The sequence below is a fragment of the Poecile atricapillus genome, chromosome 5 (assembly GCF_030490865.1).
Source record: "Poecile atricapillus isolate bPoeAtr1 chromosome 5, bPoeAtr1.hap1, whole genome shotgun sequence".
Taxonomy (NCBI): domain Eukaryota; kingdom Metazoa; phylum Chordata; class Aves; order Passeriformes; family Paridae; genus Poecile; species Poecile atricapillus.
This window is the reverse complement of record NC_081253.1, coordinates 17,104,270-17,120,366: the sequence shown is the minus strand read 5'-3', so window position 1 is coordinate 17,120,366 and position 16,097 is coordinate 17,104,270. Positions and strand designations below refer to the sequence as shown.

Genomic DNA, 16,097 nt, shown 5'->3' with positions numbered 1-16,097 from the left:
GCTAAAACACGTCCCGGCTTCCCCGCTGCGCTCCGACCGAGCAGGGAAGGGCAGCATCGGGTCTGCAGCGGGGCCGGGCGGTGGCCCTGCTTGGCCTTTGTGACAGCCGAGAGGAAAGCCGGGTACTCGTCCCCTGCCCTGCCAGAAGGACTGCTATAAACACCGGCACTGATTTCAGTCATATCTGTAAGGGACAAAGGTCTCAGAAATCAGTGTAAACGTCCAGGAGAGCGATAGAGTCAGGGTATTTGCATTCTCCGTGGTCAGGGAAGGGGCTCAACCGTCATCTGTGCAACCTCACACTAGCTGGAATAAACAAGCATTCTTTATCTCTGGAAGTCTCAAATGTCCTTTTAATGTCTGCAAACTCTTAGAACCAGTAAAGGATTGTTTTGGGATTATTGTATAGCCTGATTTACCACCACAGCATACACAACAAAGCAAACACACAAACAACCCATCTGTACACACTGAGTCCTGAGGGCTCCTGAGACTGAGCAAGGAAGGCTCATGTGACTTCCAGCTAAGGAGCTGGAGGCAGAAGAAAAAATAGAAAAAATAGGGGGAAATTATGCTTATTACAGAAATCTTTACAGAAAGCAGAAATGAAAAAGTAATGATGAAGTAAGAGTGAAAGCGAAGATAAGCAGAAAGAACAATTAAATGAAAGTAAAAACAAATTAAGTTATTCTACGAAAGAAGCCTCCAGCTGAAGGAAGCCCCTCTGAGAGCAGACTGCTGCAGCACATCTCAAGGTGACAAGCAACTGAGAGTACAATTTGAGCTACAGAAAATTTTAGGCTGGGAAAGGATCTCTGGAGATAGCTGGCTTTCTTTTAAAAGCAAGACATTAAATCAAGGACACTGTCAAGCCAAGTGATGAATATTTCTGTTGAGGAAATTTCTGATACTTCTCTGAGCAATATATTTCAATGTCTAATTGTTTCTAGAGTGGATAATATTTTCTTCTTACACCTGGACATAATTTCCTCTAAAGAAATATATTCAAATTCCCCTTTGTCTTGTGTACCCCAGTGAAGAATCATCCAACTTTTAGGAGCTGAAGAACTGTTGGTGTCCCAAAATAGATTCTTTCACCTAGTTTGCTAGAGGCTGATCTACACACAGAATCAAGGCATTTGATTTATCTACAGTTCTGCCTTGCACAGAAAGAGGTGCTTGGTGGCAAATTCACAAAGCCAGCACCATAGCTATCAACATTTTTTTATATTTTGGCAGACAAAGGCATTAAGCTCATGGGCTACAAGTTACATAGTTTTTCATATTAATTAGTGTTCTTTCTTCTATTGGTTAAATGATTCCCTCACTTATGCTGACAAGCCCAGTCTTTCTCTTCTGAGTCAGTGGTTTCCTGGATTGGTGGTCTGTGAATCAGTGGTTATAATCTCCTCCTGCCAGAATTACCTCCTACCCAGTCAGAGCTGATCTCAGCACAACTGCTGAGCTGCCTTCATTAGTTTGTCCTCATCTTGGGAGTTCTGCCAAATGTCCTTGAGGACCATAAATTCTGTGTTCTTTGTATCCGCTGTCAGTGATACATTCTTATTCCCAAGCTTTGTTAACCTCCCCGTAGGTCTGAGATCATTGAAACAAGCCAAACCCTAGACCTTAACAAAGTAACTCTACCAGCAAGTAATTCATCTTTCTAACATCCAGATATCACAGTGGTTGGATCTCGCCTGGCCCCTCTTTCCTTCAGGTTTTATATATGCAGTTCTTTCAAACATGTGCCAGGCTTTCCAATTCTATTGGCCTCTTGACTCTCCAATTTTTCAGTCTCTTGAACTCTCCTGGACCAAAACTGAACAAAGTAATCCAGACACTCTCTGTTTATCATTTTGCCTTACCTCAGAGACACACTGAGGTTCCCCAAGCCCCCACAATGGAAACCAAGACTGCTTCTGAAGCTCAGTGGCATGTACAATATGGGTGAAACCTCATCTCAGGGAGAGACTTTCCAACAGCCTCAGACACCAACCAAGTACCTCATTCCTGCCAGTGCATGCCTGGGCAGCAGCCAGCTCCCAGAACTCAGATAGGCTGTAAGCAGCCCGGGAAGTTCTTGAGCTGGAAAGCGACATCACGATTACCGTCAAAGGTTTCGTTACTGCCAAAAGTTTCGTTTTCAACACCGAGGAATTGCACTGGGTGGTGCCAGGTGCAGAGCTGCTGCCCTGTCCCGGGGAGCCCTGTTCCGGGGAGTCCTGTCCCGGGGAGTCCTGTCCCGGGGAGTCCTGTCCCGGGGAGTCCTGTCCCGGGGAGCCCTGTCCCGGAGAGCCCTGTCCCGGGGAGCCCTGTCTCGGGGAGCCCTGTTCGGGGAGCCCTGTCCCGGGGAGTCATGTCCCGGGGAGTCCTGTCCCGGGGAGTCCTGTCCCGGGGAGCCCTGTCCCGGGGAGCCCTGTCTCGGGGAGCCCTGTTCGGGGAGCCCTGTCCCGGGGAGCCCTGTTCCGGGGAGTCCTTTCCCGGGGAGTCCTGTCCCGGGGAGTCCTGTCCCGGGGAGCCCTGTCCCGGAGAGCCCTGTCCCGGGGAGCCCTGTCTCGGGGAGCCCTGTTCGGGGAGCCCTGTCCCGGGGAGCCCTGTTCCGGGGAGCCCTGTCCCGGGGAGTCCTGTCCAGGGGAGCCCTGTTCCGGGGAGTCCTTTCCCGGGGAGTCCTGTCCCGGGGAGCCCTGTCCCGGGGAGTCCTGTCCCGGGGAGCCCTGTTCCGGCGGGCCCTGTCCCGGCGGGCCGGGCGTTCATGCACCGCCTCCGCAAGCGAAACCGAAAGCGGTGCCGGTGCTGGGCACAGCGGGCCGGGCCGCGGGAGGTTGGCGGAGGGGCCGCCATGGCAGAGGGCACCCGGGACGAGCGGTTCCTCTACATGATCTCCTGCTTCAGGCCGCGGCTGAAGCAGTTCATCCAGGTGCAGCCGGTGCTGGACCGGCTCCCCTCGCTGAGCGCGGAGGACAGGGACCGGGTGCGGGCGGCCGCCCTGCAGCGCGGCGCGGCGGCGGGCGCGGAGGAGCTGCTGCGGGCCGTGGAGCGCGGGCCCCGCGGCTGCGGCTGGATCCGCGAGTTCCTGCAGGCGCTGGAGCACGGTGGCTGCAGCCTGGCCGCCTGCTACGCCAACCCCAGCCTGAGCCAGCTGCCCTCGGCGGCAGAGGAGGCCGAGCACGACCTCTGCGTGCAGCTGGTGCAGCTGCTGCACGGCACGCTGGTGGACAGGATGCGCACCGTGCAGGTGGCCGCCAGGTGCCTGGAGATGGGCATCTTCCAGGAGGAGGACATGGATCGGGTGAGTCCGGACGCAGGCAGTGCCGCTGGCCAGCCCCAGTGGCTGAGGGGCAGGTGGGAAGCCACAACTACAAATGGCACAGTAAATACAGAAATGGAAGGGGAGTTCCCAGAGTTGGGGGAAAAGAGATAATGGGTTCAGGTAAGGAGTGAAGACTGTTGACAATGGGCCAGCAGGTGGGATGCCAGTTAAAAGTCTGGCAAAGAAAAATGCCAGGAACAGATGGTTGGATGGACCAAGACAATGTCTAAGCAGAAGAAATGTATCAGATTTGACTTTACTTTAAATTTTGCCACAGACCTTAGGCTCAGAAGATCATTGTCTTCTGGCCCTTGAACTGTACCAGGAAATAGTGAGGTCTGTGAAGTCCTAAGAATACTTGAGTTAAAATAAAACAAGATTTTCCATCCCCTTTTTTGCTGTAGGTTCACTAAGGACTATCACACCACACAGTGAGGTGAGCAGAAATACCAAGAACAAGGAAGTGCTAACCTTTGATGAAAACAATGACCAGTGTTTATTCCACTTGGCTAAGAATGACTTGCCTGGAATGTGAAAGCTACCTGAAACTCAGAAAAAATTGATATCTTGAAACAGTGTTAGAACAAATTAAAATAATAATTGCTACAGCAATAAGGGGAAAACTGGTAAACTAAGGGTGGAACTAAATCACATTTGCACTCTGAGCCTTTGCATCCATTTTTGAGGTAGTTTTATGCTCCATTTCAGTTAAAATGACTGTAGAATACATAATTTTGTCTTGTAACCATCAGGTAGCAGCAATGATCAGATGCACCCTAATTAGTAGGGAGCCAAGCTTGCCAAGCAAGGCAGATGCAGAGGACTTTTAGGGAGCTACTGGCTCCATTCCCTGGTAATGGGTCCTCATGTTCCCCTGGGTCACCTTTTTGCTGCTGGTGTTATCAAACCATTTAATACCTTTCACAGTCCTGCCAGTTTAAACTCCAGTGGAGTTTAGGCTTTCTTCACCCCTCCCACTTTCCACAAACTTCCTTTCAGTCATGAATCTCAGTCAGGTTCCCACTGCTATGCCTGCCTGTTTCCTTGCATGTCAGAATGGGTAATTCTTGAGCCTTGAGAAAATGGCCCTTGAGACTGAACACCTGTCTCAAGCTGCTTTGCTCTTGAGGTCGTGGTTTTGTTCCTCATGTGATCACATGTCAAGTTCTGCTTGTGACAGCCTTGGAACACTGTTCCATAGTTTCTTTGAGGGCAATAGCCACTTTCTAGAGGCTTAGGTATTGTATTTTTAAGTGGGAGTTGGGATGATGAAGCCAGAGTTTTAGAAGGGAAATGTTCCTTTTTATGTATGAGGTCATATTACAGTTTAAGTCTGAGCTTTGGAAATGCTGTGTGACAGCATTTCTCCTTAATCAAGGTTGCCTATTCCCTAAACCCGTCTGAACATCAATTATTATTCCACAATTGTTGGAGTCTGGGATACAGTGTGTGCTCTTGTTTCTAATACTTAGTTCTAACATCCAGAAAAACACTGAATTTCATATAATATGAAATTCATGAGCATGTTTTCATGGTGATACATGAAAACAACTGTTAAAGTTAGATAGAAAAAGCTTAAAGTGTAAGTGTGTAGATTAGAGAGTTTTCTTAAGTCACTGGGTGAAAAAGTTAGTTTAGAGAACAGAAGACAAGATGGAGGATTTAGGGTGTTGTCTCTTGTCTTCTTTCTTCTTCATGTTCTTCTTCTAGAGGTTTTTGGATAATAGGTGATTGGACAGAAAATGCCGCAGTGTAGCACAGAGGTGACGGGTCATTGGGTCATTAAGAAAAATAATATATGTGTCTATTGTTAATTGGGTAAAAGTAGGTATAAAGATAAAAGCACTGTGTAATTTGGGGCCATTTTGTGCTTTCAAGCACAGGGTGAGCCACAAGGCCTTGTTTGTACCATCAGAAGAAAGAAATGTACCAGATTGCAGTGATTTGGACTTGTGCAGCCAGTCTGGAGAGACCTGCCAAGTTTTGTGATGACCTTCTAATAAACACAAGAAACAAGATTCTAATGAGCTCGGGAGTTTTCATCAAAACTAGAGAACTGAGATAAGCAGAGCTCCCCATGAGGGAGAATACCAAAATAATTCAGTCCAAAGGAGGCTGAGAAATCCAGGAAGAGAAAGAAAAATACAGAAGAAATGCAGCAGAATCAGAGAAACAGAAAAAGGATTTTTTAGGGAAAAGTTACAACAATAATAATAATTATTATATAGTGGTTACTGTTATAACCATTGTCTAGTACTACCAATCTCTCCAACTAAATTCCAGATCTCACAGGTTTTATATAGCCTACCCAAAACTAAATGGGATGAACATGAGGTTGAACAAAATTACAATAATTCTCTTCAGATGAGTGGTCAGGTCCACTTTATATCTTTATTTTTCAATATGTTTTAATGATGGCAAGGAAATGCTTTTGCACTTATACTATTCTTACAAACTTCCTCAGACCATTTCCAAAGTCTGTGTGAGGGCTGTTTCTGATTTTTTATTTTTACCAGATCCAGACTGCTACTGATAATCGTGGGAACAGAGATGGTGCAAGGGAGCTACTGAGCAGAATAGTCCAGAAGAAAGATTGGTTCTCATCTTTTTTGGTTGCTCTCCGTGAAACCCAACATGAGGACCTTGCAGATGATTTAAGTGGAAATACAGGAGGTAATCATCTTATTTCACTGGTACTGGATTTTTAATATTTTTTTTTTTTCTTTTTTAGTTGTACTGTTACTTAAGAAGCAATGTGGGATTCCCACCATACTGTTTCACTGTGACACTGGGACTAATGCTTTTGATTGTCCAGGGATTTCAAAACCAAGTTTTGTAACAACTTAATTGACAGATTTTGAAATACTAAAAATCCTTGTTAAGCAATATGAGAATTACAACAGTATGGATTTAGATACAGTTGAGGATGCAGTTCAAAGATGGTTGAGTGTTGCAGTCTGCAGGACAAGACCAACCAAGTCAGAGCCTCAGAAGATCATTCTGAGTGAAACTCAAATGCTGGGGCTTGCTCAGCAGCTGTTGTGATCCTAATTTTTATTCTGTATTGCAGCTGTGGGAGGCTTAAATTCATGTCTTCACTACTTGGCCATCAGTAAGGTAAACTAAGTAATAAATATGCAAATTGTTAATATTCTTTTCAAATTTTTATTTTCAATTCTTTTCACATTTTGCATTTCTGAATTTTCAGTATAGTGCAAACCATATAGGGTAAAACTGAAGTTAAATTCAGTTGTTTGATGGACGACTGAATGAATGCATTTATTCCACAATTTCTTTGTAATCTTGGGTAAAGCAGGCTTCAAAACAAACTATACAGACTAATGCATCAAGCATGAATGGTGTTGCTCTTACCAGAGGATAAGTGATTTTCCATGTACACATGTGTGTAGTTCAGTAGTATGGTTGCAGGAGCATGCTCTGACATAAGGTCATAGAGAGGAAACAGTTTCATTGGTAATTGTGGATGAAGAACACTGATGATACATTTTATCATTGCAGCTTGACCCTCTGTGATTTGTTGCACTAAAATATGTTATTAGCAAACACCTACGCACAGAAATTGAGAACTTCATAAAAATAAATCTATTAACCTCTTTAAGTTTAGTTTCTAATTGTAAATTAGTAAATTCTTAATAAATATTTATATAAAGGTCAAAATTCCAAACTATAACTTTTGAGTCAAGACCAAGACCATATGTTATACTGTTACTGTTATATGCATGATGAATACAGGTTAGTTCTGTGTTTTCTGTGCTCCACACTAAAAGAAATTAAATGTTTTATAGAACTGCCTCAGAATTTCTCTATGTTTTTTGGAAACAGAGAATAAACAAAATGGGATAGAGCAGACTACAAACGAAGAAACAGAAGTTAGAAGCCAACCAGGATATGACATAGAGGAGAATTTGAAACAGGAAGAAAATGTGGATGATAGTTTCAGCAGTGAGAAGAGTGTGTTGGAAACATCCATACAAGAGAATTCTGTGGTGTCAGGTTTGTCCACTAACTGGTATTTTGATCTTGTACCTGTGTGAATAAATGAGTAGTTTTCAAATATATTTAATATTTTTATAAAATATTAATATTATTAGACTAATATTTTATTTTACACCCATCCATTGTAGGCTTATACTATCCAATGACAACATTGGGTTAACATTGACAACTCTGTACAGTGCTGACAAAGTTTAAGATAAGAGGAATGTTTTTATACCAGTAAAACCTCAGCTGTATTAAGTACTTCTTTCTAGAAGGCTGGAAATTCTGTATTGAAAAGCATTTTTTGTTTTGAAAAGTCCTTTAGTGCTGTCCAACAAGTAAATTTTCTCTTTATTTTAAGGTTTTTTATGTACAGAATATCAAACAACCTTTCTCATGTCACATTCATACTCAGAAGTCCATTTGTAGTAAAAATGTGAACAATGTGGCCATTGTTCATATAGATCCACTCTTAAAAACATGCCTTGGGAGTTAATTATGAGCAACAGCATTTGCCAGCAACAAAGCCCAAACATAGCTGCAAACTGGTGATTCAAACTCACACTGCATGAGTCAGGAGCCATGTGTTCCAAGTTCAGATGGAGCTCAAACAGTAGTTACAGCTAAGGTAAATCCTGCCTGGAATTACACTAGTGGGTTTACTCAGCCAAAGCAGTGAGACAGCTGAGGCTGCTCTCTTTTTATCAAACATGAATATTTTTATTTTTTTTTAATGGTTCTGAAAAACTGCAGCCATTGAATGTGTAACAGTAGTAGCCTATTTCTCATTTAGAATGATGTTAACAGGATATCACAATGCTTTGTAGCAAGTAGTGAATTATTCACAACAGCAAAATTATCAACTTGGTTTTCCTGGATTAGAACATAATTTGGCAATATAAAGAAAAGGTGCCAAATACTTATGATAATTCAAAATAGATCAGACTAGATTATTCTTTTTGGACAAAGCTAAGGCTCTTATTGGGCCTACTAAGGGTTGGTTTTCATTGCTGTTAGCCTGATCTTCTACTTGCCTCTTGTCAGATTGAGGATTACAGAAAATTAGATCTGGCAGTTATTAACTAGTGTGCCACAAGCTAATTGTAGCTAAAAAGCTATGGTCTCATCACAAAACAGAAATCAATAGAGTGGGTATTAGTAGTTTGGGCAGTTGAGCAGATCTGTGAAGTGAAATGGCTAAGAGGGTACAGAGTACATGGATTCCATCGGTTTGGTTCAGATTGACTTCAGTCTCATGTGGGCTGTGTACCTGTGTGGACTGTGCAAGTAATTAGAATAAATCTCATTTGGTTTCAGCTGACAGTTCATTTCTTCTGATCCAAAGCAGCTCTGTGATATGAACCAAAGTAGTGTAAGTGGGGACAATTGACAGATTCACTGTAAACATGCAGTTCGGAGATGAACCAAAGCAGCAGTGTAGATGCAGGGTAACAAGGGCTGCCAGGAGGCAGTGGTGCTTGGAGATTTCTGCAGAGAAACTGCCTCACATTCAGCCATCCTCAAGTGCAGCAACCTTTGATATCAATTCACATGTACACTCAGACTTAACAGCATTCAGATCTTTTTTTATTTCCTATTTCCGTCCTTTCTCGTGATTTCGTAAGACTGTAATTTTAGACCAGGAAGATTAAAATACAAATGGAACCCAGATTCTATTTCCAATTGAGCTGGGAACCCACCTAGTTGTAATTTGGTGCTGTCAAGTGTTGACAGTTTTGCAGTACACTCCCACCATTCCTTTATGTCTTAAGGACATATTTCAAGAAGAAAAAGGCTTTTCAAGTCACTTGAAATTACCGCCATTTGCATTGTATCTGAAGCCTCCTCTGACCCTTCTATTTAGGTAGATGAAACAGAGACAGTCAGAAGGTAGGAGAACAGTAAGGTCATAAAAACAAGTAGAAATAGATCATTTAACCTAAGAGATAACTAGAGGAAAATTGAGCATGCAAAAACACAGATAAGAAACTTCACACACAAAAAATTGCACAGAAGCAAGTAAATTCCCAAGGTCAACACTTGGATTAAGTTGCTGCAGTTACCCATATAAGCAACAATTTAAATAATAGCACCTATCTTTTTCAAGGCTTGCTTTTCATTCTATTCCATTCCATTGTCTCCCTACTTATTTAGTACTCAGTGTAAAGTGACTGAAAACCTTCCTGTGAAATACTCGGCATTACAATTGTTCAAGCAGGACTCTAAGGGAAGATTACCAAAAGTGCTAGAAACAGCTGTTAGAATATTAACTCTTTCATCTTCATTATTTTGGAAATGCTTACTGATTCAGTTGTTTTTTGTTTTTTTTTTTAATTTATCTTCTTTTAAACTAATTCAAGTAAGTTGCCACAGTTGAAAAAGGAGATTATTTTATTCACCTTTTATTTGGAAGATGGGTATTTTGCATTTCACTTCACCACTGATGTTTTCTGTTGAGAGATTCTTGCATAATGCATGCTGCACATTGTAATTCAGATGGTTTTGTACAAAACACTTTATGGATACATATTCTCATGACTTTCAGAAGGTCATTTTAGATGGGAGGCCATATGGAATAGATACACAGAATTTTAATTTGACCTCCCTTTCCTATATTATGTGGATTCTTAGAAAGTGAAAGTGAGAGATAGCAGTGTCATCTTCATAGCTGGGAGTTCCCACTAATGCTACTAATTAATTTGTCACAGATCTTTGAACATGGTTTGTAACAGGTGAGGTTTTCTTCTTTTTTGTGCCTTTCTGTTGATTGCATTAATTTGTTAGAAAGACTGCTAATTCCTGACTCCTAGTGGTAGCTAAGATAGCTTCATAACTGTATTAAATGCAGACTAGGTTTCATTTCCACCTCACCCACCAAGACTTTATAGTGTATATTTCATGCATTCTTTTCTAGGACACTGTAACTTCCACTCAATGCTAAATTCTCATTCACAGAATCCATTTTGCTTTATGAATAACTTTTTGGGACAATAAGTTGCGAAAAATACGTATATGGACCATAATAGGATATTCACTGGAAGGAACTTGATGAAAACACAAGTTCACTGGCTAATTAAGCAAAACGTTGGTCAACGCTATTATTCTGACCGATTCCATCTGCACACTGTGTGCTCCGTTGCAGAGTGCTGTCGGTAAGCTGATAGCTCAGGGTGCTGCTGTTCACAGCAGATCTTCCCGGGAAGGTCTGGGTATCTCAGCTACTAAAAGGACCGAGTTTTGGGCAGCCCAGCTTTGTGCCCAGGAGGAGCTCGCGTCAGGCTCGGCTGGCCCAGCAGAGGGCGAGCGGAGCCCGGGAATCTCCGCAGCCCCGCTCCACCCGCAGCCCCAGCGCCGCTTCTGCCCGCTCGGGAGCTGCGCTTTGCGCTTTCCATGGTACACCAAGAAACTCAAAAAAAAATCATAACCACACACACACACAGTTCTGGTTTTGTTTTTATTCTGCTACAGGTGTAGCTGTCATGGCTTGCAAGGAGTAAAAGAGAATGTTCAGTTTGCCAGCAACTTATTTTTTGGCTTTTCACCTTTCTGGAAAAATACGGTAAAATGGGACTAAAGATCATCATGTCTGGAACCCCTGCTTTTAAGCAATAAATCATGACCCATAGTGTCATGTTATCCTTACCTCTGCCGTGCTTTGGAATTAATCTTCCACTCCATGTTTTTTTCCATAAGAAGATGGATTATATTGTTCATTTTTTTTCTTTACCAAAAATAGAGAAAATTTTATCTCAACCATCCCCACCTGATATTCATCTAACCTACTTTAACAACTTAAGGGGAGAGCAAACGATATGCATTTGCCATTCATATTTGTACAGCAAATATATTATGTTACATTTCTTTGTGTTTTTCATTTAGAGTCAGATGTCTCCATAGGAGATGGAAGCGTCAGTAACTTAAATGGAAACCTGGGACAGAGCTGCACAGCCACTGATTCAGGTACATTTCCCTTCTCTTATTACTTAGTAATTGCAAATTAAGCTCTGGGGGAAGTATTCTGTGAGTGGGCTAAAACAAAACTCAGTGGAGGGCTTTCTTTCACTGTAAATTCTAGTTCACCATATTTAGTTGCCAGACCTACTCTTTGGTGGAAAACAGATGCCATTTTAAGTGGTCTGGACCTAAGTCCTAGCCCCAAAACAGTCAATTTACTGAAATCATCTGAACAGGGCTCTAGACATCATCATCGAACAAACTGGTCAGTGAGGCAGAATGATAAAATCACATAGGCTGCAGGGACTAGAAGTCATCCAGTGCAGTCACCTGGACAGATATTCATAATGCTGCCACACAGATGTGTTTCTTTTGTTCTCAGAGAGGAGGTAGTTTGTACCTGGCCCTCACACAGGGTGAGAAGGAATAGGAATGTTTTAGAGGCAGCAAAAGATGAGCAGAAGCATTTTCTGGGTACCTGCAGAACAATAATGAAGGTCCACTTTGGACCCAAGTACTTTAGTAGCCTTATTTGTAAAAACAGTCTAAGCAATGGGGGTTGCTATCTGAAGACCTTTGTCAATCTCACATTCAAACACGTGTGCTTGTTCTAAAAACAGTTTTAAGCTAGATATTGGACTGTGTTTAAATAATACTTAGCAGACAGGTATTATCTTGCTCTGTATGAGGTGTGAGCTGAACTAAACACTACTTTTGTAAAAGACATCCCTGCATTTTTTGTCTTTTTTTTTCTTTTTCCAAACCTCAGGTAAAAAAAAATGAGAGGTGTCCACCATAGTGATCAGCCTGTTTACCTATACAGAGTTCAATACTTACTTTTTGGAATCTAGCCTTTATAAAATTTATGCTGGGACTAAGTCTTGCACAAGGGCTAGAAAAAATCTGAGCACCTTTCAAGACAGCTGGACCTAATAAACCTAGTATTATATCTATAAGGTCTAATTATTATATATCCTCTGCCTGCAAAGAATTTATTATAAATACTTTTAGAATAGTTTCAACCTTTTTAAAGATTAAAACACACATATTTTTTAAGTACACAGAAAATTCAGGATAGCTCAAGATCTGAATTGCTACTCTACAACTGAGATTTTAGTCTGTGCATTGCTAACTCCAAAGAATTTGCTTTGCATTTCTTTTTCAACTGAGAACACTCATAGGTCACATTGTGTTTTTTGACTCCCTCTGTCACATGAAGTGTCTGGGCACGGAAACTTCTCTTTTCTGTGGACAGGCAGGCACACTGCCAGTTGGTCAGGCTGAGCCAGGCTCCTGGCTTTTGGCAGCATGTATGTGTGTATGTATGGCCTCATCCTTTAAGATTCCTGAAGCATTCCTCCATAAGAAAATTGGGCATTTGCTGTGTCCATTAATCCAGAAAAAAACACCAAAAAACCCAAGACCACTCCAGTTTTGTGAAGAATGGAGAACAGATTTTTTCATGGTGCTTACTTGCTATATGTTCTGTATACATGTGGTTTTAAAAACAACTAGTTAAAAAGTTTTTAAAAACATCAGTGTTTTTAATCATGTCTAGTAAACTCAGTGAGAGCAATAATGAGAAAAAAAATGCTAAGAAGATGCAGATGCATTATTTATGGCTTTTATCATTTGAAATTTTACACTACGGCTGTTGTATTAATAAAGATGTTTGGATGATATCATTACACACTGACATGATTTGGGTTTTAATGCAAATCATGTGGATTTAGCTGCATTTTTATATGCAAGGTTCATTTCACATTTTATAAAATTGTGTAGTAAGGACAATAGAATAATTATTATGCTTCTTTTATTGCAGAGCAGCAATTTACATGAGCCTTGTATGAAGGCAGACAACTTCTGTAATGTTATACTGTGCACGATGAAAAATCTTTAATTATTTAATTCTTTAATCTCTGAAAAGATTCCTGTATCTAAGGATACAGATAAAAGATGCCTTTATCTAAACAAGGGCTGAAGAAGCTAGGAGAGAGCTAAGTTAAATATTTTTTAGGCGTGGACTGTTAATTGAGGATGTCAAGGAACTAAAATTTAACCAAACAGATGGGTGATAAAGTGCTAGTTTCAATATGATTGAGCTATTGAATTTAGCCAACCAGAAAGCAAACAACGTTCTTCCTCAAAAGAGAGTAGTAGAAGTCAGATAAGTAACAGCAAGTACTCTCTGGTGCAAATGTCCCTGTGTCCTGGTAGCACTGCACTCACACTAAAAGGCAAAACAAGCAAAAAACACTTTAGAATGGCATTCAGATGTTTCCATCAGCAGTGTTTTATCAAGCTTCATTACTTTTTGTTAGTTTAATTTTATTTAATGGAATCAGGAATACCAGAAAAATATACTTACTATGTGTGTAATGTATCAGTGATAATAAAATCCTCATGATTCTTCATTGAATGATACCATCAGGAAACAAAACTTTTCTCCCCACATTTTAGTCTTAGAATGAATGTAGAATGAATTTGTGCATTTTCTTCACTGTGGGCAGTTAGAAACTAAAGAGTGATCTAAGTTTATTTGTAGGAAAAATACCCATGAAAACTCAATTGAAATAAATCCTTCTGATATTAATATATAAGTTCTGACTCCCTAAATATGTGTAAACTCAAGAGACTTGATATACTTTTCTTACTGCTCAAAATAATTCAACAGCATTTTTTTTTCACTTTTATATTTAGAACATTGTTTGTTTCTTCTGTGCGCCGTAGATCTAAACACTGCTATTGCATTTTCAATAAGAGATGGAAGGCTTTGGCCTTAGGTGGAAAATGTATATGGCTTTTTAATGAACATTCAATTATGTTCATTATGTATGAGTCAGGCTAAGAAGCTACGTATTCTACCATGAGTAGGTGTGATACATTCTGCAGTTAGCTCCATCTTGTATGGGCAATTGAATTTGGTCTTTATAACACCTTTGTCCGTTTTTAAGTGTTCCATGTATTTTTTTATTTTTTTTTTTCTTTCTATGGCTCCATTTTTTATTCTCTGGGAAGTATTTAAAAAGGTAGCTCCCTTGTAACCAAATAAATTTCAGTATTGATGAAGAAAAACATCACAGAAGCTTGGCTAGGTTATAAATACCGCAGCTCCAAACACAACCTTTGCTGATCCCAGTGCTACTGAACTGTATCATTTGAATTTATACCTAATAGCAGTCATTTCAACATAGATGGGTGAAGATGTGTTGTGTGGAGTGGTGACTGCATGGAAGCAGTTCTGATCCAGAGTTGCACATGTCCTCAGAGCAACACTGTCTATGCTAGTGTGCTGTTTCTATTTATTCAGATGTTTCTGATAGTGAATTAAATGTTTTTCCCTCTGACATTTTTTCACTCCTCGGATACATGTTCTGTGCCTCCTGTTTGAAACTTGTATTTCGTTGTACCCTTAGATGAAGATGAAGTGGAGAGGAGAGCCTCACCTCAGCCAGATCTGACCCTGAGAGATTACCAGATGGAAGTTGCAAAGCCAGCACTGAATGGGGAGAATATTATAATATGTCTCCCTACGGGCAGTGGTAAAACCAGAGTGGCTGTTTACATTACCAAAGATCACTTGGATAAGAAGAAAAGGGCATCAGAGCCTGGAAAAGTCATAGTACTTGTTAATAAGGTAAGTTGGTCCACTTTTTAAAGAATATTATTTTTCAAACATCATGCAGTGTTAATACAGACATTGTGAAATGAACATAAACACAATTCTCAGCTTCTCCAAGTGTGTGGTGTTTAAAGACAGACAGATCTATTGTACCATCAGCCTGGTGCAAGCACAAATTATGTTTGAGTTCTCCAGTACAAGTGCAAATTTAGATGTGCTGAAATTACTGGAAAACACAGAATTTCATTTTGTAATGAATTTTAAAAAACAAAAATATTTTTCACATTCTGTGTTTCAGTTTGTTATTGAAGGCCACCTAAGGAGCCTCACAGTACTTGAGGAATGTTTTGTCACATTTTCTGATAATTGCTGTAATTTGTGCAGTTAAATTTAGCACAAGTAAATTAACCTTCTATTGTAATATTAAAATACAGAAGTACATTTAAGAATTTTATTGAAATTGTAAATAATATCCATACCCTTTTATAAGAATAAATGCGAAAGCATGTTATGAGCTCAGTTAAATATCCAGAGCATGTGTGGTTTGTTCATTCTTTCAAAGGCGCAGTTAAGCCAAAGTCCTCGGGACAAAAAGGAGAAGTTGAAGGGGAAAAATTGGTTTGGGGATTTTTGCTGCTTCATTTTCTTTTGTTCACCTAGCAACATTTGTGGCAAACAGGCATGTATTTTTAATCCTGTGTTTAATATGTTTTAAATTGTTTGAAAACCTTTGTTCAGGTTCCATTGGTAGAACAGCATTTACAAACAGAGTTTAGTCCATTCCTGAAGCGCTGGTATCAGGTTATTGGTTTAAGTGGTGATTCTCAGCTGAAAATCTCATTTCCTGAAGTTGTCAGAAGAAATGATGTCATCATCAGTACAGCACAGATCCTTGAGAATTCACTGTTAAATGCATCCAAGGAAGATGAAGAATGTGTCCACTTATCAGGCAAGTTTTTTATTCTGAAATTTTTACAGAGGGTGTAAAAGTATGTCTCTATTCTGGAAAATTGCAGAGTAAAAATGGGCCACATTCAACAGGATTTTTTTCAATTTACTCATTTTATAAATGCAAGCTGTAGTCAAAATCTGATCTTAATTAATAAGCATGCAGGCCAAAATTAGACTCTATAGCTTATTTGTACTAAATATTTGTTACGTTTCCTATTTTATCTAAATAAATTCTTAAGCACAACTTTGTGCAAATGC

The 16,097-nt window shown here is 40.5% G+C and overlaps 1 protein-coding gene across 1 annotated transcript in view; it reads left to right on the top strand.

Moving 5' to 3' along the window:
- The first annotated feature begins 2,796 nt into the window (after window positions 1–2,796).
- Window positions 2,797–16,097, top strand: part of IFIH1 (interferon induced with helicase C domain 1) — a 48,396-nt gene continuing 35,095 nt past the window's right edge. The window contains exons 1-6 of the mRNA XM_058840198.1: window positions 2,797–3,292; window positions 5,830–5,986; window positions 7,157–7,327; window positions 11,192–11,272; window positions 14,683–14,903; window positions 15,627–15,837. Coding sequence (XP_058696181.1) covers window positions 2,843–3,292; window positions 5,830–5,986; window positions 7,157–7,327; window positions 11,192–11,272; window positions 14,683–14,903; window positions 15,627–15,837 — 1,291 coding nt within the window. The 5' untranslated portion in view covers window positions 2,797–2,842. The remainder of the gene's footprint in view (window positions 3,293–5,829; window positions 5,987–7,156; window positions 7,328–11,191; window positions 11,273–14,682; window positions 14,904–15,626; window positions 15,838–16,097) is intronic.